General features: G+C 44.0%; 1 protein-coding gene across 1 annotated transcript in view; it reads right to left on the reverse strand.

Moving 5' to 3' along the window:
- LOC119435022 (uncharacterized) overlaps positions 1-18,920 on the reverse strand; it is a 24,826-nt gene extending 5,906 nt beyond the window's left edge. Inside the window, exons 1-2 of the mRNA XM_037701996.1 lie at positions 18,860-18,920; positions 2,881-3,261 (exon numbers count right to left, since the gene is read on the reverse strand). Coding sequence (XP_037557924.1) covers positions 2,881-3,261; positions 18,860-18,920 — 442 coding nt within the window. The remainder of the gene's footprint in view (positions 1-2,880; positions 3,262-18,859) is intronic.
- Between the last annotated feature and the right edge of the window lie 3,293 nt (positions 18,921-22,213).

Consider the following 22,213-nt stretch of genomic DNA (forward strand, 5'->3'; position numbering starts at 1 on the left):
AATATCATTACTCCGTATAGCTCTCTACAAATTTGCTATCGCAATTGATGCTTCGCCTTTCAGGTGAAACTGCGACAACTTTTATAATGCGTAAGCATTCAGGCGAGTACGCGACAAGTGTAATGCCGTGTATCTGCACAAAAATGCGTAATTTGCGAAGTTAATACATTTAAACGTTATGACAGTGTAAATGTAGATTAATGGTAGCTTTATAAGCGATAACGAACAATTTAAACAAAGAAGTTAAAAAGAGAATACCCATCGAGATACGTAGGGCTCCATAGAAAATGCATGCAAAGCTTATTGTAGGGGTTCGCCAACTAAAATTTGGGGGTGGGCCAACTGAAATGTAGGGGGGGGGGGGGGTCAACTTGAGATTTTGGCTTGACCCAATTTCCAACTGAACGCTGCTGAGCACCTTTCGAGTTAAGAACTCATCGCAGGCAAGACAGCGCGTTGAGTCGCTTGGCGCGTTTTCATTGGTCCTAATCGAGGTGCAGTTAGAACGCAGGCAAGAGCTTGCGCGAACACATGCTTGCAAGAGCGACAGCGAGGGTGACATGACATCGCGGCGTTACACTCTCCCCTAGAGCACTGCACGGGCCCGGGCCGACCAGAAAGCCCGGGCCGGGCCGTCCGAAGCGTTTGTCGGCGGGCTCGGGCCGGGCCCGGGCTTAAAGCCGTGGGCCCGGGCCGGGCTTGGGCTTGAGGCCGTGGGCCCGGGCCGGGCTTGGGCTTGAGGCCGTGGGCCGGGGCCAGACTCGGGCCCGCTCATTGAAGGGCCTAAGTAGGCCTTCAAGCACAGGCGACCGCTATGCATTGCATGGTTCAATGCATTCTGTGTCAAGTCACACGTGCAAGATTACTGTCATCATCATCAGCCTATATTTATGTCTACAGCAGGACGAAGCCTGCGATCTCCAATTAACCCTGTCTTGCGCCAGCTGATTCCAATTTGCGGCTGCGAATTTCTAATTTCATCACCCCACCTAGTCTTCTGCCATCCTCGACTGCGCTTCCCTGCTCTTGGTATCCATTCTGTAGCTATAATGGTCCATCGGTTATCCATCGACGCATTACATGGCCTGCACAGCTCCATTTTTTTTTTTTTTTTCACTTAATGTCAACTAGAATATCGTTTATCCCCGTTTGTTCTCTGATCCACACCGCTCTCTTGACTGTATATCTTATCAGATGACTGTATATCTTATCAAAGAAAATAGTAAAACAGATGAAGTTCTCATTTTCAACAGCGGAGCTGTTTCAGCCGGGCATAATGTGTCTGCTGAATCCAAAAATGTGGGCCGATTCTGACAGCAATGCAGAAAGGGTCCATGCGCAATGGCACATACACCTGTGAACTAGCGAAGCTGAGCCTCGATAAGTCTAGCTAAGCATGGTTGGGACTACATGCGCTTAGTTAGTCATCGATAGGCAATTGATAGCCAATCAATAGCTTGTCGACAATCGATCAATAATCAATAAGTTCCCGAAAATGCTGGGGATGACTTGGTAGTGCTTAGCTGAGCCCAAATACGTGGCCAATACCTTACAATAGCCAATTGATAGCCAATCAATAACTAATCGATAATCGATCAATAATCAATATTCTGATAACTTGGTAGTGCTTAACCTAGCCCAAATACGTGGCCAATATTTTGCGATAGACAATCGATAGCCAATCAATAGCTAATCGATAATCAATCAATAATAAATAAATTCCGGGAAATGCTGGGGATGACTTGGTAGTGACTTGGTAGCCCAAACGCCAGGACTAGCTAGGTGCCCATCAGCTCCGCTGTCTCTTTAGCATTGCGCCGCTAGTGCAAACAACGCTTTTTTTTCTTTTCCACAAAAACGAACATTTGAAAAATAAATTATACAAAGAACGACTCCTCAAACCATTTCCATGTTACCGCTTTTGTGATTGCACTAGTGTCGATACTTTTAGTGCTAAGGCCAGTTACTTTTATGCTTCATTGCATAAAACCGCGTTTTCCTCAAAAAGTTAACTGTAACGCCCATGCATTTCGTCGGCCACATTGAAAATTAGTATCTCGAAACTGGTTTAGTCCTGATAATTCGTTCCAAGTGGATACGCCTTGCGAACATCGGCGGCCACAGTTCGTAGATTGAAAGATATGCCATGAAATAATTAATTAAAAGGTAATTAGCATAATTATGTTAATTCTTCAATTAGGCGTTTTGAATTCTCGTGGAAGTAATGGCCGCCTTTATCGAGTAGTTTAGATCAAGGATTATAATTGTGCTTTCTGCCACAGGCAATCTTTAAAGATTTGGTTCAGCTAAAATGAAACACCCTGTATATTTGCTTGCTAAATGACCTCGTAGAGCCATATCGTACAAATCAAGGTAAGTGCATGCGCACCAGCGGAAAAATAGCAGCACAGGCAATGGGCTGGATTACTGATTTTCCCGTGGGAGAAACAAAGATTTCGGCCTTTTATTGCTTGTATACTGCAGCTGACTAAACGTCGAGAAGGTGAGGCTTATAGATACGGTACAATCTGTAAGTAAAAAAAAAGAATTTTTTTCTTACAAGCCAGGCCTGGTCATGAACACGCGGGCCCTATAGCTAAGCTTAGTAATCCAAACATTTGCACTATCCTATGAACGCCCGGGTCGGGCCCGGTCTTGGAACCACGGGCCCGCGCTGGTCTTGGTCATGTAATGAACGCCCGGGTCGGGCCCGGTCTTGGAACCACGGGCCCGCGCTGGTCTTGGTCATGTACGCCCGGGCCCGGGCAGGGCTCGGGCCTCGTAAAGCGGGCCCGGGCTGGGCTCGGGCCTCGTAAAGCGGGCCCGGGCCGGGCTCAGGCCAAAAATTCAGGCCCGTGCAGTGCTCTACTCTCCCCTCACGCGACTCCTCACGCGACTCCTCACGCGACTCCTCACGCGACTCCTCACGCGACTCCTCACGCGACTCCTCACGCGACTCCTCACGCGACTCCTCACGCGACTCCTCACGCGACTCCTCACGCGACTCCTCACGCGACTCCTCACGCGACTCCTCACGCGACTCCTCACGCGACTCCTCACGCGACTCCTCACGCGACTCCTCACGCGACTCCTCACGCGACTCCTCACGCGACTCCTCACGCGACTCCTCACGCGACTCCTCACGCGACTCCTCACGCGACTCCTCACGCGCTACTGCGGCAGCTGGTGTTCCCTTTCGATCACTTTGCTCCGTCGAGGCGCGATCGTGCCCGACGTTCCGGCTCAATTGGTGCGATTGCACTGAAGGGCTCACATGCGGGGAGAAAATCTAATTGCCTACTAAAGCCTAAGCATTCTTTGCCACACCGGAAAGGTCATGGCTAGATGCGAATAAGCTAGGAAAAGTAAGTAAGCAAAGTCGAAGTCGCAGCCGAGCCAAACAATGCTTACGCATAAGTAGGCAATTCTCAGAATTTCTAACTTTTGTCATAATGTGGGCTTCGCCGAGTGGGCTATTCCGGCGATAGACAAAGTGGGATATAGGGCGACTCAATCATGAAGGGCAAGAACTAAAAAAAATGCACATTTCAGTCATTCTTATAACTCCGTTGCAGCTCGCTCTCATCGGGGACACGTACTGCTATCTTCCCAAGAAAAACTTCTTTGCAACGCAGACAACGTCGTTCTCATCTCTTGCGGTCCTCAAGTAAATGTATACAGACTCCACCACTTTCAGAGTGTGTGGGCAGCAACACCCCGCACTTATTGTCAAGCACAAACGCAGCGCGACACCACAGTCTTATAGCGCGTCCAGCTCCCAATTGTGCAATGCCGGCGTGTTATCGAATCAGACTGACGGGCTTAATGAGAAAACGTTTAGTTCGAAGCATTCTTCTCCGAATCCAGCCACTTTTTGGCGGGCGAGCCTATGTCACGGTTTTCGTTGGCCGGTCCCGGTTATAGCGTAGTCTAAAATTATGTGCCAAAGGGACGACTCAGTATGTGCATTGAGTATGTGCCATTGTGCTTAGTTTACTTTCAATGTCATATCTTGCCATTAAAAACATTATTTCTTGCCGTTCACGACACAGCAGTTACAGCACTCGTACAAAGAATGAATGCTTCGCAATACATAGACGTCAACTACAGTTCCGTGTGCCTTTGTGAGAGACACTGGCTTCGACGACATATCTTAATTATTTCGTATGCTGCATGTTCTGGTGATGAATCGGGGCACAATGCGGGCCTAGTGGTCATCAGAGTAGAGAGCGAGGCAGAGAAATGGAAATGAAGGAAGCGAGATCAACCAGACTAGCATTCCGTTTGATACTCTACACTTGGGGTAAGGGAAAGGGAGAATAGGATGCCACAGCATTCTTGTGAACTTAATTCGTATTCCATTGGATGCGAATGTTTAGCTGTTCGCACTCTGCTATAATTATCGTTTTGCCAGCTTACGTGGAGCGATATCGCTATTGGTTACTCTAAGTTGTAGGAAACGAAGAAACAAAAAATTTGCTCTAACGTGATTTATTCACGAACTAAAACTACATATTTACAGGTCTGGGTGGACAGACTATGCATATATCTTGCTGGGAAATTTATGCATCGCACAAAATACCGCTAACCCCAGTCGGCCTACGTGTGTGGCTTGCGCATTCTGCAAACGAAGGAAATCATTGGACATGGTGCGTTGTTGTTTATTGGGGGGGGCGGGGGGGGGGGGAGAGGGGGGGGGGTTTGGACATGGTAATTACAAAACGTGCTTACTGATTGTGAACTGTCACGCCAATGCGGGTTCATATGCGAACCTGCATGCGAACCACTGACAGCACGAAGCAACAGCCCGCATGCATACATTGTTTAAACATTTGTAGTTCAAACAACGGCTGTTCATAAGTGCCAGCCAATGAAATTGCTTAGAGATGATTTTGTTTGGTGGAAGCAAACACCAGAACGCCGCCCGCATGTCCCCTTCAAATTTAATCCCCCTGCCGTATACGTACACGTCGTTCACTAAAAGGACAGAAAAATCGAGCAAACTTAGTTTACTAAATTAAACATATTCTTGAAGAATGAGCTTTTAAAATGTTCGGTTGTTCTCTGTTACGGTTATTCAGTAAACACAAGCAAAGTGGGCGTCGCGGCCTATATGCTACGTCAATGCAAAAGGCTTATAATTTGCACTATCCAAACAGTGGTTCTGAACAAGTTTTAGTTGTCACAGTCTTATCAGTACCGAACAAACAATATCTTCATGCCCACAAACAGTTCGCGAAAAATCCCAATTACTTTAATGCTAAACTGCATAGTGGTTCTGTTCCGGTATCTCTGTTAAAGGAGCGCTCGCAGAAAATGCGCGCTTGTAACAGTACGTGAGTGAATCTAGTAACCTAGTTGAACGTATCAATCGGAAATTATTTGGGCTGTTTATATCCGGATCAAATATTAAAAACTTATAATTAATTCTGGGAGTTTACGTACCAAAACCATGATCTAATCCTGAAACACGTCGTAGGGGGAAGCCTCGCGCTATTTTAACCAGTTGGAGTTCTTTAACGTGCACCCAATACACGATACATGAGCGCCTTTGCATTCGGTCCCTATTGGAATGCAGCCACCGCACCGGGGATTGAAACCACGACCTCAAGATCAGCAGCGCAATATCCATCACAGCCACTGGGCTACTGCGGTGGTTCGGATTGAAATACGACCGCGAGATATCGCTTTGCACTTACAAGTTCACCTTCTACACAAACGCTTTCTACACTCTACTAACTAACGATTACGATGACCACGCAAAACAGCTCTCAAGGCCTATTGTTTCTGAATTTTCGGCTGACTACACTGATGCAGGGGCAACAGACAAATTTGGCCAATATTGCCGTAGTCGTAGCACAAGCGAGAGAGAAAAACTAGGACGCGTTTCTAGGCTCAATTTCACCAACCCCCTCTGGTATTGTCGCGTCAGGCAAAGAGCACGTAGCCATGGTTACACATAGAAGCACATTCATTTCCGCAGCTTGAACCTCGCGCAAGTACAGATGGTTTTGCAAACGACGTGACAGCCAGTCAGCTTGTGCCTCATGAAACTTCCGGTCGCCTGTCCAATTACTACGCCAAGAATGAGTGCGCGTGGGAGGCTGAGGGACAAAAAACAGCGCCTGATTTTATTGTACCAGACGCCCCTCTGCACATTTTCAAATAAGCTAAATGCGGATCAATGTGTCAAGGACAGATTATATATATATTGCCGTGTAATATAGGTGCAATTGATTTCTAAATTTGTGACTAGGTGCAGAAGAAAAGCGTCGCCACCCTGCAGGCTTCTGATTTATTAGCCGCACTATTTTGCGGACCCTGATTATGAGAAGAAAATTTACAGAAGAATAACATTAGGTTGGAGTGCATACGGTAGGCATCGCCAAATGCAGACTGGGAGCTTACCACTGTCATTGAAAAGAAAAGTGTACAATTATTGCATTCTACTGGTGCTAACATATGTGGCAGCAATTTGGAGGTTAACAAAGAAGCTCGAGAACAAGTTAAGGACCGCACAAAGAGTGATGGAACTAACATGTTAGGCCTAACTGTTAAGAGGCAGGAAGAGAGTGGCTTGTATCAGAGAGCACACGGGTATAGCCGTTATTCTAATTCACATTAAGAGAAAGAAATGCAGCTGGACAGGCCATGTAATGCGTACGACGGATAGCCGGTGGACCATTAGAGTGACAGAATGGATACCAAGAGAAGGGAAGCACAGTCGAGGACGACAGAAAACTAGGTCAGGTGATGAAGTTAGGAAATTTGCAGGTGCAAGTTCGAATCAGCTAGCGCAAGATAGGGGTAATTGGAGATCGCAGGGAGAGGCCTTCGTCCTGCAGTGGACATAAATATTGGCTGATGGTGAGTGCGGCTCGCCGTTGTCTTTCCGGCATGCTCTACTTCTGCGGAGAAAAAGCGGAATATTTCAATTTTTTGTAAACAACAAAAGGTTCTTATATTATGAACAAAAGGTTGCACGCCCATTTTCTTCATAATGCGATCGTGCACAGATTGAATATTGTTGTCGAAGGCACCCTTTGGTTGAAATTCTGGTATCACACGCTTACCAGCAAACTCATGGTGCGGAATTCTCGTCGTTTGCCGAGTTACACTCCCTTTCTTTACATGTGATGCTAGGAAAGCGCACTATAAAAATTTGTTGCAATGCCACGAAAAAGCCCTGCGTGGGCAGAGGAGGTATAATGTGTAAATTGAACAAATTGAGGTTGCACATGTAACCGTGTCGCATGCGGGCTTAATTTTTTTAACGTTCAGCCCTCTTTAATATGAAACTTTGCTAGTTAGCATCGGCCGAAAAGGAAATACAGGCACCTAAACTTCACAAGCGCAGGCATAAATTGGAAAGCCGAACACGTGTAAATCGGCAGTGAGTAAAAAATAATAATAAGGCTAAGATCCAATAAAGAAAGCGCACGTTATCTAGAAAACCCAATAACAGAATACAGAGTTCATTAGCCAGCATAAATTGACCCCAGTTATAGAGTGGAACATTTATAGAGCAAGCATAAATTCACCGAAACAATTATTTCCGTTCTGCTATGGTGTCCAATAAATCTTACATCCCGTTAGTTCCTTTGTTACTGCCATAAATTCAAATTAGTGAAGAAGGGAAGTTAATTTGGCCCGGCTTGAACAACAAGCAGGGCAACGAGCGATAGTAACACGCAAGATGAGAAAAAATTTCTAACATGACAGTAAGAGAGGCACACACGAAGCGATACAAAGGAAGATTGTGGGCAGTTCCACATTGTTAAGCAAACTGTAGGTTGAGATTTGAATATCAGAACACGGGTTCTATTCAGCCAATATCATTGTAACAATGAAATATTGGGCTCCAGTTGGCTTTGTCGCTGCGCATTCGCTCGTATATTCACTAGTCCGTGCCACTGTCGAATGTCCCTTCAATTTCGCCATTAATGAGCTGGGATTATGCAAATGTTTCTTATTTCCATAGTTCGTTTGATCCTCTATATGGACAAGGATTGCGGAGTTTTAAACAGTCGCTTTTTGGTACAGACTGTCGCGCCGAACTCCGGCCAATTTCCGGGCCAATGTGCGCCGCCAGCTTCTGAGATTTTGGAAACATTCAGAAACTGCTGTTTATGAATCGCGACGTCCCTGTGAAATATTGATAACCACGTTTATACCGATAGTAGATGTTCCTGCAGAGGTACATTAGGAACACCGCAGCTGATCCTTTGACACCATAAAGAAGTGCGAATTGCACACAAGATAAGCAGCTGCTGAACTGTTCTTAAAGTTCAAGATATCTGGTGTTTGCACACGAACCTGGTGACAGGCGTGCTATTCGCTGAAGCATTCATTGGATTCTGCCACTTTCGACGTAATACCAATATGTGCGGACAAATAATTTGTTGAACAATAGCGCAATAACTAGCACACCAATGCACTCGAACACTAGAAAATCTAGATTTGTTTCCTTGAGTACACACTTCAGTGTACATTGGGATTTGTTCACGCGTTTAACTTGCTCCGATAGTCAGGTGTGTACACTTTACAATGTTTAGGACGACCCTGCTTATTTTATGGCCAGCAAATGGCGACAGGAAAGTATTAAAGCTGATGAAAAATAAGCTAATGGTGGTCGATGTCGAAATATCGCAGTCGCTGCACATGTTGCCACCGCCGTCTTGGCTCTGTCTCATATATATATATATATATATATATATATATATATATATATATATATATATCATAAGAAGCCAACAAACAATGACACCAAGGAGAACATAGGGGAAATCACGTGTACTTACTAAATTGCATTAAAGAAATGATTTGCGAAAGTTGTTTTTTCATTCATTTTCATTACTATTAATTTAGCATTTGTTTAATTCAATTAGTAAGTGCAAGTAATTTCCCCTATGTTGTCCTTGGTGTCTTTGTTGGCTTCTTAGGCTATGCTTAATAAAAATCGGGCCCCTCGGTTCCCTTTGTTCTCGTTCACTATATATATATACATACATTATGTGCTCCTCTTCTACAAATACACAGGAGCAGAGAAGGCATATGTTCTGCTTTATTGCATGCAAATGCAGTAGGATGACTGTAGCTCGCTTTATTATTACGTGGTTATACACATAATCAGCAGTAAAAAAACTAACAATCGTTGGTTTATACAGCAAAGTCAGTTTGGTATGAGTCCCGGCATATTGAGATGCCTGACACATTCGAATTAAATAACTGATCATATCGGGGGTTCACTAACGTGTTTCTTAAATCTCTTTATGCCATTTGAATGGCATAAAGAGCTCTCGGAAGTGCGGCCAGTGGTGGAGGGCATCAAACGCGAAACCTCATGCACGGCAGCAGATCACCATAGCGACTAAAGCATCGCGACCAAAGTGATTGCCTAACATCTGTCAAAATAATAAAAACTTTGAGGACGCTTAAGCTTCGCCTTTAAGAGTGGAACGCAATAGCATTCACAGATCCCTGACTTTTCTCACGTTTCCCGGCAACTGCAGCTTATGTAACCGTAATGTTTACCTGCCAGTGATAGCGGCAAATGCTACGAGCAAAGGCGAGCTTTGCTCGTAGCACCAAGAAATGCGTTTTCAATCCAAGCGTATAGCTGAATAGTAAATAAATTAAGGCGTGGTTGAACGTGTAGGAAGCAGCTGAGCGAACACTTCCGGTGACGAAGTCAGCGTTAGGTGACAGTAAAGGTTTTTGTGTTTGACCCATGAATATCATTTTTCCTGTCAAAACGTAAAATAAAGCGCACCATACATAGACGCTAAGTGCCAAAAGAGAATGTCCACTTGTCGTGAGCGACGACTCGCATTCTCGCACGTTCATCACCGATTTATACCGTCATGATGATGATGATGTTTATTAGCATCCTCTTTGAAACGGTGGAAGGACAAATAGTCCCCTAGCCAGCTTGATTTAATCAGGTTTTTACTATATATCATCTATCCAGCCTTCTGCCTAACTGATATCGATCTTAGCTTTCGTATTTAAAACCTCTATAAACTACACTGTACCATTACCTAAACTTACAATGACTCCACTTCTAGCAATCTCTTCTCTGCTTTTGCTTCCACCAATACTCCAATCGTCTCTTACTTATCTGCACTGCAGACCAGTAAATACTTCCAGCTTCATTGAATTCCAACGCTTCTGGAAGATGGACACTACCTACTGTTGGAACCTCCTCGCTCTCTGAAGGTACATCTTTCACAGACTAGCTGAATCCATCAAATCGACCAGTTCCGTTGAAAGATGACTCGATGCAAATAAATATTACGAGTGCTGCAAATCACTTCGCTTCAGCACGGAAAGAATACGGGAGACATTTACATCCAATAAAATGAAAAGAAAGAAGGAAAAAGAGTGACTAAGACCGTGATTTACTGCCTCTGCATGATCGGTGTCGGTTCAGTAGAAAAGGCTTCTTCGGTTATTTATCTTCGAAGTCCCTCACGCGGCTGAAACCGTGTGTCACTCGCAGCCATTCCTTTATTGTTATTTGTATTTGGCAGCGGAAGTAAACTTTGGCCAGGTATACTTGAATGTGAATTGCAGTTCCTAAGCCCTTGGTCTCTTTTTTTTTTTTTTTTACCAATCTTCGCTTTTTTTTTTCTTGTTGTTCAAATGTAGTAGTTGCTCGAATATCATCGGAAGTCACTTTATCTGCCACCAATCTACTTACCACATATTTGCTCTCCTGTGGATCGCTGCTGATGTAGGTGTCAAATGTTTCGCGTGTCGTATCCATGAACTGCTATTGTAAATGTATCGCCTCTCCGCATTTCTTGCCGCCAAGTCGAGCAGCCAAGCAAGCTGAAAGAAACACCTCACCTTCCTTAGAAATACCAGTGCTTCCCCAAATCTCTTTTTTTTTAATGGACTGTGAAATCATTTTCTTACCTATATTATAACTTGTTTCCAGACATAGATGGTATCCTAGGGATCGTGTTTTCTTAGTGTTAACGTATGCAGAGACGTCATGAAAGTTTTTTTTTAATCCGTGTCTGTGTCACCATTTCTGCGACAGAAGGGGCTGCAGCGTCTATAAATGGGGTATGTACCTAAATATGTTACTATGTAGTATAAGCAGCCAACCATAATAACCGTACAGCAGTAGACAGATAACGCCGCGTGAATAAGCAATTCATTTACGACTTTTGAAATCTTGTCAAAATTGTTATTGCGAACGATTTTACAAATAAATAATTGTTGGCGCAGGCGATCAAAATTAGAAATCCTAACGGCATTGTAAGGCCCATATTTAGTGCGCTGGCATCGCAACCAGTCTAGTGAGCGCGCATGTTCCACAAATTCATTCAAATTGCGTCGCTGTAAGTACAGTCATCATCTCGTCATCGTCACGCCGTCATTATCATACCGTCTTAGATAATAATACTATTTAGCACGCTTCCCACACATTCATTCAAATTGCAGTTGATTTTTTCCCCGCCCCGATAATAAAGGTTGTTATAGTTTGCGCTGCCCATTTGCGTTTATGTAAGTCATTCTTCCGTACCGCCGGAATTAGGTATTGCAACGCGTTTTCGTATAATATTTCTTGGTGACAAGCTTCAGTGCACGCTTTGCAAATCGTTTACTTGGTTTCATTAAAATATTCCAAAATATTAGCGACGTTGTTTCGTCGGCGGCTTTGTATGACAAGGACGGCGCATAATTTTACATACTGGGAAATTCTAGAACTCGGGACTCCATTCTCTCTCCAACCTATCAGTATCTCTGCAGAGCTCGACAAAAACAAACACAACACCGTCAATGTAAAAAAACTTTTAAGAATTACCTCACATGAAACAACCTCAAAGAAAAGAATAATGTTCCTAAGAAAACAACAAAAACAAGCTGCGAGGCAACCATCGACAAGTCGTAAAAGAAAAAGAAATACAGGCGTGACAGTTGTTGCAAAATCATTTCCAGAAGCATTGCGCACTTCGATTGCATTCGGGGATTGCAATCGAAACTTCCTAAAATATGAAAGCTTCATTTTTACCCTTCCTCGCTACCTTCCCTCCTTCACAGAAATTTTCTAAAACGTATTACTCTGTTTGCGTCTGCCAAAGCTTTTTTTCGCGTTAGATTTAACAGAACCGTTAACACCATTCCGCCGGTCTCGCAGGAGGATCGTCGGTGTTGATAGTCTGTTGCAGGAACAAAGAAAAACGTACTTTTTCAAGTTTGGAACACTCAACTTCTCTGTTACGCGTTGCAGCCACTGACACGGTCTCTGTGAGCACAGAAGAAGCAAATCCGCAGGCAGCTATCAAGAGTTGTTTTTCATTGGTGCTCTCAAGTCTTGAGAAAACTCTCACGAACATCCGTTAACATATAGATGCTGGCAATAGCTAACTGCATCAAAATAGTCAACTGTGCAAGTTGAACATTCGTGGTGCAATAAAAGCAGTATATACGGGGGTGTCTTATTTTTTAACACTTCAAAAAGAAAAAACGCCCAAAGAAAACAAACAGCCGTGGCACGTAGCACAATTCTACATCTTGAGCTGTATTACTCTAAGAGGGGAACATTACTTACACTGGAAATCAAATCGAATATTTCGCAAATCAGAAAAGTTTCACAAATTAACGTTTAAACTATAATGATTTAACGGCAGGTATTGCAATCTAGATACTAACTGTAGCCGGTGACTGCGACAGTCATATAGATTAATTGTAACAATTTCTGAGGATTACACCAGTTTCGAGATATGCGTTCCCAAAGTTTGCAACAAAATTCATTGCTGTTTTAGCAATATTTGAGCTTCAGCGAATGAAAATATGTTTTGTTAAAATGGTACGGGGAACAGCAGTGCATCTTAACCGCAAGTCTTACAGCACTTATAGCCTAACGGGTGCGAGCCTCGGCAAATCACTGGCTTCAATTCGTATATTGCAGTATGTGCGCTAAAGTAATTGGGTAAAAAGTTTAGTCATTATCTTCTTTTGTTTCACTTATGCATTTTGATTTCCAGTGCATACGTAGCTCATCCATGAGCCTGTGTGTGCTACATCCCACAGGTGATTTTTAAGAATTTTGTTTTAAAAAAGAAAATACCCTGTATAGGCAAAATTCTACCTTGTTTAAGCAGCAACCCGAATCCTTCCCATCCCGCAGCGCACTGCGACTGCGCGTGGCTGTAGCACTGTTTTCAGCGACAGGGTAATATTTACTCGCCATCTTCGTCCTACAACATCCATTCCGATGATTGCGCCTTTCCATATCAGAAGCCAAGATGAGACCTGTGCCTGTGAAAAGGCTATTCGTCAGACTGATAGAGAGAGAGAGAAAGCAAAGAGAGGAAAGGCAAAATGTCCACCAGACGAGCGTCCGGTGTGCTATCCTACACTGGGAGTGAGCAAAAGGGCGAATAAAAAGAATAAAAGAGGGAGACTACACGGCGTGCTGCCGGGAGAATGCACGGGAAGGTATATATAGCGAAAGTGACAAAGAGTACAATAACTCGCTAGGACGTGAATTTGTCGCTTAGTTCAGTCTTCCTGATGCGCAGTCGCGTTCCTGGTGGTTCTGTTGGCTGCTCTTACGTTATCTGATACGTGCGTGTGCTTGTATGTTTCCAACAAAATGCATAGCTGAGTCTATACCTGCACTCTTTCTCATGCCTTCATTCTTTGTTTGTGTAAGCGCTGCAATTACAATAAAGAGCATAGGACCTACGAAATATGTCGATAACGTAAAACGTAAATGTTTTTATACGGTACACAACTCTGCAGCACTGCTGAATACCTAGCTTCACTCTGATGCCCCAAGTGGAAACCTCCCTGCTTTTCATTTCTTTCTCTCTCTCTCTCTCTCTCTCTCTCTTTCTCTTTGGTGTTTTGTAGGTGTCTTTTTTTTCTGTGCGTTGCTTCTGGTTTGTTCCTTCATTCAGTTTGGTTTTCCTTTGCTGGTAATATGAAAGGATGCACAAGCATCGCGAAACTTACATGCAAGATGGTAACGAAAATAATTAGCTTCAGGGTTACGCCACGTTTCCTACTGAATAAATGCTTACGAAAAAACGGCGCAATCAGTCAATGTGTATTCCCGCCAATTTCGCACAGGAGGAATAGATGGCAAACGCCTGTCGCCATTGTCAGCCGGCCGTGATACCGCAGGGATATATGAAACGTGGGAAAAAGTAAACGACAAAGCAAATGTAGTATAGTGGAGTCAGATTCGCTAGCTGCACAAAACAAAATCTCTAAGAATGAAGAGGGATGGATACTGTGCTGCAAGCTTAACTAAAACAGATGACACGTGTATATGCTGACGAGCGGAAATGAAGTCCCTTAGTGATTTCTGTCTGCTGATCTGGGTGGAGGTCGTCGACGGAAGTCGAGCTAAGGGACGGTTCACAAGATAGGAATATGCCTGAGGACGTGACAGACTTTTGCACGTTAACGCAAGATTGGAAGTCAAGTGCTATTGTGGTGCCGGAGGACTGACCCTAGGCAAATGCGAGCGGACATGTCATTTACCATGTCAGTATGTTGAAGTGATCATGTAACGCAAAGAGCAGGCGGCACCCATCTTCGTCCCATATAAAGAGAGTACACGTACAGCAAACTTGGTGGATGGGCCAGTAAATAAGATCTGACATCTTTCATCCTTACCAGCTGGATAGCAAAATTGTGAGGGTTCATTAAGAGGGCGGCTTATATAGAGGACGTCAAGGTCATCGTTATCTTGTAATCGAGTTAGCACGGAGAAAATTACGACGTTATCCCAATATGGTTGGGACATAAGCATAGTGTGAGTTAATAGAAAAAAAAAGAGAAAAGAAAACGAATGCCAATAAAAACAACATAGGTTGCCCTGCCCGCTGAACTTGAGCATTGTACGCTAGTTGATAGGGACATAAAACTGGTGATGAGCTTTCTAACAGCAACGTTCTGTCCAAACGTAAATGTCTCCTAACTGATCACCTTACAAGCGCAGCTGGTGATATCCATTCTTCATGACAGATTTTGTGAGCCAATGTTTGCGTAGTTTTATAACTGGCATAGTTTAATCGATTCGCTTCCAGGGAATGCTTTATTTCCTTAGCCAGGGAACTCCGAGCTGGCATTGGTGCCGCATCGCGATTCCCCACATACCATGTAGTTTATCTACAGCTTTGTGCTGGATATAACTCAATGCAGTATTTCTGCTTATAACGTTTCCATTGAATTCCGCCGCGTCAAGGTCGTAAGAAAAACGGGAAAAGAGAAAAAAGCTTTTAAAAAAGGGAGACACAGCTGTGGTGAAATCGGTTGTGACAGCGTTCAGGCCCAGTTGATACAATCACTTTGAAGGGGCCATGCAGCTTCCTGGCAACTCATCTCTACACCGTTGAGTACCCTGATTCATTTCTTTGGCACCGGAAAAGAGATCGGTAGACATAAATAGGCTAGGAAAAGCAAGTAAGCAAGAGCGAAGTAAAAGCCGATCCAACGAATGCTTACGCATTAGTAGACAATTCTCAGAATTTCTGTAGCATTTATTATTGTTAGTATTCTGTGCACATCACGCGCGCACCATTCTCACTTTTGAGAAATCTAGATAATGTTGGACGTTGCGCACATCACTTATTTAATGTAATAAATCGATGAGACGCGACGGTCGCTCCTCGGTCGTATGGAGGCCCCAGCCACACCTCTGCTGCGATCGCGCAATAAACAAAGAAAAGGAAGGGGGGGGGAAGCCCACCAAAAATAATGTCACGGTGACATAAAAAAGCACTTAAAAAAGAGTTCTTATGAACACTGTAAATATAGGCAAGAAAGATCACGAAGAGCTTAAATGCGGCAAATATCCGGCTCCAGGTTGTCGCACCACCCTATCAGTTCGAATACATCCGCTGCTTAAGGCACGTTGCAAAAGGACTTACTGCGGCTCCATACGACATCTGCAGTTAAGTAAGCGTCCTGAAGGAACTCTGCAAATGGGCAGAAGCCTAAATGGAAGAGGACGACCCAGAATGACAACTCCAAATAAAAAAAAGACGACCCGCAGTTCGGCGCTAGCGTGTGTCTTGTACAACTAAGAAATCGGCAAGTGCCAGTGTCTATGCTTGGATCATTATTCCACAAGGAAAGAGAAATAGTGGACCTTCTCTGTGTCCATCGAATGCTTTGTTATTGACGTATGGCGAGGCTTAAAGCGAACGAGACCAATCCGCAGGGTCCAGCTGTGGTTTTTAGCATGCACAGCGCACGTCCTGGACACCGCTAATTAGGCTCTACTCGCTTTTCCCGATTCCCGCACGCCTCGGCGGACTTTGTTCGGAGTGCCGAGACGTCGCGGTTACAACGCTCCGATCGGCGCTTGGCAGTGGCAGCCCGCGCACTCCTCTCTCCGCGAGTTTCGTTGACTCGAGGCTCCCAATTTATTCCGCCCCCAGCAAACAGTGTCCCAAGTATTTGTCTTAGCAGGACCGTGGAGCGCCGCTGACGTGCAATGACAGTTGCGCTTCGTGACACAGGAAATGAAGTGCACAATCAATCTCCAAGTTGTGAGGAAAAAAAAAGTAAAAGTTTGGTTTTCTTGAAGAAGGAGTTGAGAGGACGATGGCTCAAGAACTTCCGGAAACAGGTACACAGGGGAAAACATTTCGACCATGCTCGTTTGTCCTACGGCTAAACCCTCAAACTTTAAACGATTGAATGTTAAGCAAGCGGGGGTTCTCGTTACTGAAAGGAAGGCGGGAAACCTTGAACAGCAACTCATCTGCGTAATTTTACAACTTTGGCTTCCTTCAACGGCATATGTGGGTCCTCGCTTACCTGAAACCGTGTCTGCTCGCATAAAGTTCAGACCTTGCGCGGCTTTCTGCAAACACCAACTAGTCGTGTAGAAGAGTATGTGTAACTACGTCTTCCACATTGCAGCAACAATTTGGTTCCTGCAAGGAGAGCGTGAGGCTATACTGCAAAAAAAAGTGAGGAAGGCGTTCTCCACCAGAATCGTTTATACGCCGTATGACGCAGGACTGCTGACTGACACGCCAAGTGTCCAGCGAGGACAATTCTACCAAACAAGGCGAAAGTATTTTCTTCTTATTCACCACGTGAAAACCTGCTAGTTCTCGGAGACACCGTCATTCACGACACGCACAGCAGAACTTTAGCTCTAAGTCCTTAATACTCTATTGAGCTACTCGCGAAGTACGAAGATGAAGTGACCCTATACTGAGCCACGTAACAAGATTTATTCCCGAAGACAAACGCACTCGTTGCGTTTCGGATTATATAGCGAGCATCAAGGCCTCCGGAGTCGAGTAATTCAGATCACATCTGGGCATTGGTGACTTATTTTGTAGACCCGTATTCTCGGACAATCCAGGTTGTTTTGTCATTAGACCAGTGAGCATGTTTTAAAAAAAAATGAAAAAGCAATGTCGCCAACGAAGGAGAATTGTAAGATAGTAAAAACAAAACGGCATGCCGTTAAGGAATGTGTTGTCGATGTATTGAAAAGGCGCAAGCTAGATAAGGTTGCATCTGTCAAGAACGTCAAGTAAAATAATTTGCGTGGCCCTTGTTGCTCCTACTTGTGCCTGCTTTTGCCTCTTTTCGCCTAACGTGAGCAGTTAAAGTTAATGCTGTCAATTTTTTGTAAACTGCTGGTGTTTTTCATTCTTTGTGCATGCTAGTTTTACCATTAATCATCAAATCGGCCAGCTTTAGGTTCTACTGTAAAAAGGAGTCAGTTGTACACGACAGCGAGCAGAACCTGCACCTGCGATGATAAATGTGTAATATCCTGACCACCTAGTGCGCATCAAAATATGACACGAGACCTTTACAACGATAAGCCTCTAAAGTTTATATCATACAGTTTTCCTGTATTCCGTACAAGACACATACCGTCATGCTTACTGGCCATAAGAAGTCAACAAAAAAGAAAGCTTTCTTTGTCCCCATCAATTATTCGAAAGGTGTTAGCCATGGGACAAACTAACCCCAATAAGGGTGCAAAAACAGCACAAATAAAGGTCGCTGGAGTGATGCTAACTGTGAAATTGTTGTCCCAAGACGGAGAATACATGCACGAAACAAAGGATGACAAGAAATTTGCGTTAATGTAAAATAATGGTGACGCTCCAATGCATGTAAGCCGAAGTAAGACAAGACAAAGAGATTGTCAAAGAGAGACAAGACAAAGAGAGTTGAGACGCGAAAGGTCGTAGGTTAACCGGAAGACAAACAATCACTTTGCCGTTCTGCACTGGGGAAGGGGTTAGGGGAGACAGAAAGGTAAAAAAGAAAAACACACAACTAAATAGGGAAAAAAACCTCATTAGCACACACATGAATAAGAACACGGAGTGTGCGAATCTTGAACGGAGAAGCTTCAGTAGCGCCTTTGTCATTACAATAGTCACGACATGCTTTTGGCATTATTGAATAGGGTGTGTATTGGATGGACGTGCACACTAATGCATGAATTCAAAGTAGAACTGAGAATGCCCCTTGGGAATCAATTCATCACGCGGCAACCTTAGAACCACTAAAAGCTGTGTCATAATTTCTTAATGTTGATATCATTAACACGACAAAGAACACGTTATTATACCACCTAAGCTTGATTCTTATCCTTTGTACAACATACAGCCCTGGTCACCTCACCTATTACCCTTGTTCAAGTTCTCTCCGGCCCCCGCTCCACCACTACCCACCATCCGTCTAATAGTGTCCAAGTCTTACCACCCTTCTACGCGTACCTCTCTCTTTACAACCTACCCACCAGCCTTCTTCCTTGAAAACGTGGCCCTCTACCCTTTCTTGCAATATATATATATATATATATATATATATATATATATATATATACTTTTTCGCAACCCACTTGTGCCCTTGCGTCGGCGGAGTTCTTGCGGTGTCCGTACGCCCGGATTTTCCTCAGCCATCTTGTTATCTTTACCTGGCTGCGGCGGCGACGCCTACGACAATTTCTGAAGGTTAACGTTCCTTTAAGTACAATAACCTTCCCACCAACTGTGTTCACTTCCCACCATGGGCCACTCGGGCCCCTTTGACTAACCCCAGCCAATCCTTTACCTGCTCCAGCCCCCTTGCTCGATCGCTGTTCTCGCGCTGACCTACTGACCCTCCTTCCTAAATCACAAATTTTAAAAAAGAATCTAGAGTTTTTACGTGCCAAAACCGCGATATGATTATGAGGCATGCTGTTGTGCAGGACTGTGGAATAATTTTTGACCACCTGGGGTACTCAACGTGCACCTAAATCGAGCGTTGTTGCATTCTGCCCCCCTTGAATTGCGGTCGCTGAGGCCGGGATAGAAGCCGCGACTTCGAGCTCAGCAGCTCAACGCCAACCTACCGGGCGGGGTTTTCTAAATCACAGACGCGGACCATTCACACCTGCCGGTTTTGTGACCGGTTCTCACATGTTTTCTCATCCTCATTCCTTCCTCCCCCCTCCCTTTTTTTCTTCTTTTTTACCGCCCCTATCAGTCCTCCCCATCAGTATGTCTAGAAACGCTACGGGACAGCACTCATTTTCTTTTCAGTTTCTTCATTAATTTGCAGATAGCCAACGCCGACAGCGACACTACGTGACACTCTACTAACTCGTAAAATGAACACGCCGAGAAGATAAGGCCGTCCTTGACAAAGGTAGGTCCACCTATCGCAATGTCAGCCAGCATATCTGATGCCTCTTCCCCTTGTTCATCTAATTTTCATCTCTTAGCAAGTAAAAAAAGGGAAAAAATAGCAGCTACGAATGCATCTTTACTGTTAATAAACATTTTACTGTTTCACTCATTTACTGTGATTTGCAAATACAAATACAACTTAACCAGAAAGATGAACGTCATCAAGTATAAAGAGAAATAATCTGCGAACTTTTACAGTTCGTTGTATTGTATCTGTCTGCTTCGTAGATAACTGCATAACCTTCACAAAACGGTGCCAATTCCGCTCTAGCGGCTCCGCCTGCACTATTCAAGACTTTTTCACATCAGGACTTGACATGACTAGAATGTAATCAACCGCGTTACATGTGCCGAAATCTGGGCTTCCATGGAAAACTGTCATGACTAACTTATTTATCGCAAGACGTTCTTCACCACCTGTAGGCGCAGCGTAAGCTTGAAAGGGCTGAGAAACTTGACGGGAAAAGCCTTTCTGAGAAATTCGGGAACCGCCCGTACTTTTCGTTGCCTTCAAATATTGCGCGTACAATTTGCCTGTTCTGCTGCAACTGCTACACTCAGCACCCACGCTGCTGCTGAGCTCAAAGCTCAGCAGCAGCGTGGGTGCTGCTGCTGAGCTTTTTAAATACTAAATGAAAACTTACATTTACTTTTAATATCGAAGACGTTTCCGAAAAAATATATACTCCAATATTCATGAATTTGTCTAGCGTGAAGTTAAATGCACATAGAACGTACCTGCGCACTCGAAACTGACAGTGCAGGAAACATGATGGCGCCCCTTTCCTTCGCATCACCATGAATTTGCTGTGGCTTGCAAGCCGGTAATGGCGCGCAGCACAGAATCAATTGACTTACTTGAAGCTACAGCGCGAAATTACACAATGCAAAAAAAAAAAAAACAGGACGGGCACGAAGACAGCGAATAAGGCTCTCGCTTTCTCTGATCTTAGCTCGACCCAAGAATCCTTAATATAAAAGGCGCCTTTCTTCAATAAAAACGAGAAAAAAATTGTTTCAAGATTGCACAGTACGTAGGCCAGGTACTGATGTGGTTCTGTGTAAATAACACGTCAAAAGAACTTGGACGCTCAAGCATGGAAGTGGCTTTTTGTGTCAAACCAGCTAAACCAGAACATAACTCGTAGTGACTTGCTTTTACCATTATTTACTTTAAACAGGAAAAACAATTATCAAATATTTTGGTAATAGCATTCTTCATCCCCTGCTGTGACAGTGCATACGTTCAAACAGAAACCGATGGTGACGTTAAACTAGCTACTCGACAACCTTCTCCGAATGTGGAACCTCCAAACTTGCAACTTTTTTTTCTTTTTTTATTTATTTTCTACAATACCTGAGAAAGTTGTCCATGTCTTTTAGTGCCACTTAGCTCTATCGTTTGGCAGTCACTCCTTGAAGAATGTTCTCTAAAACCACAGCAAAAAGAAATATCGCATGGTCCGAACCAACTACAACGAAAGTCACCCTTATCTGACTTTTTGTTGGCTCTCTACGCTTAAAAATTGCCACTTCAAAAGTACCAAGACCTAAACGAACTCCCAGCGAATCATGTTCGCTAGCCTCGTTAAGATTTAATTTTGTTTCTAATTTTCTAAAAACTCGTGCCTAAACAACATCTTGCAGTTTCTTGTGCAATCAAGTGGCCATGCCTGCATCATCTATCATCACAGTCTCCTCATTACTAAACGCTGAATGGGAACTCAGTGCAGAAGAACTAGACAGGAACTAGTGACTCAAGAACAAAACATTTCGGTTACTCTTTGGAGAAAGTAATCAAAGAGCCAGATCAGCGCTCTGTAGTCAAGAATAGTCTACGCGCTTTTAACCAACTCCCTGGAATTCTGACTTTGGACCGGTTGCCGATAAACCTGACTACAGAGAATGCAATTTCTCCGGTGCATTTTGTCCTTCTTTTTTTCCTGAATGCATCCTAAATGACTTCAGCTTTGCCGCCTAATTAATGAGGCAATTAGGAGCCAGCTCTCTCGCATTGTTGTTCTCGCAGTACCTGTTTCCCCGAAATGCCTTCCATGCTCAGGAACGTACGCAGAGGAAGAATGGTGTTCAGCAAAGCTGTGGCGTCAAGAATGCTCGGAACGTCGGGTATTACCTGTCTATCTGAACTCAGTAGCGTCTGGCGGGTAATTTTGAGAGCTCACCGATGGTGCAAATTAAACAAGTTTAAAACATAAGGTGCTCAGACGGGAGCACACAGACTTCCCTCTCTCCCTCCCGGCCCCTCCCCTTTCTTAAAAAGGGAAATAAAAGTTTATTCATTCATTCATTAAAATATAGTGAGCGTAAGGCAATAGCTATCTATCTATCGGAGACATTGCTTCAGATCGCAATCATTCCACAAAGGCAGAAAACGTCAAAAAGCAAAAACGTAAATAATCTACACTTATATAATGGGCTGCGCTACAAAAAGTGGTCAGTAAATAAAACAAACAGAAGACAAGTAGCTTCACCTTATATTCACCCTCTCTAGCATAGACTAA

The sequence above is a fragment of the Dermacentor silvarum genome, unplaced genomic scaffold (assembly GCF_013339745.2).
Source record: "Dermacentor silvarum isolate Dsil-2018 unplaced genomic scaffold, BIME_Dsil_1.4 Seq38, whole genome shotgun sequence".
NCBI lineage: Eukaryota > Metazoa > Arthropoda > Arachnida > Ixodida > Ixodidae > Dermacentor > Dermacentor silvarum.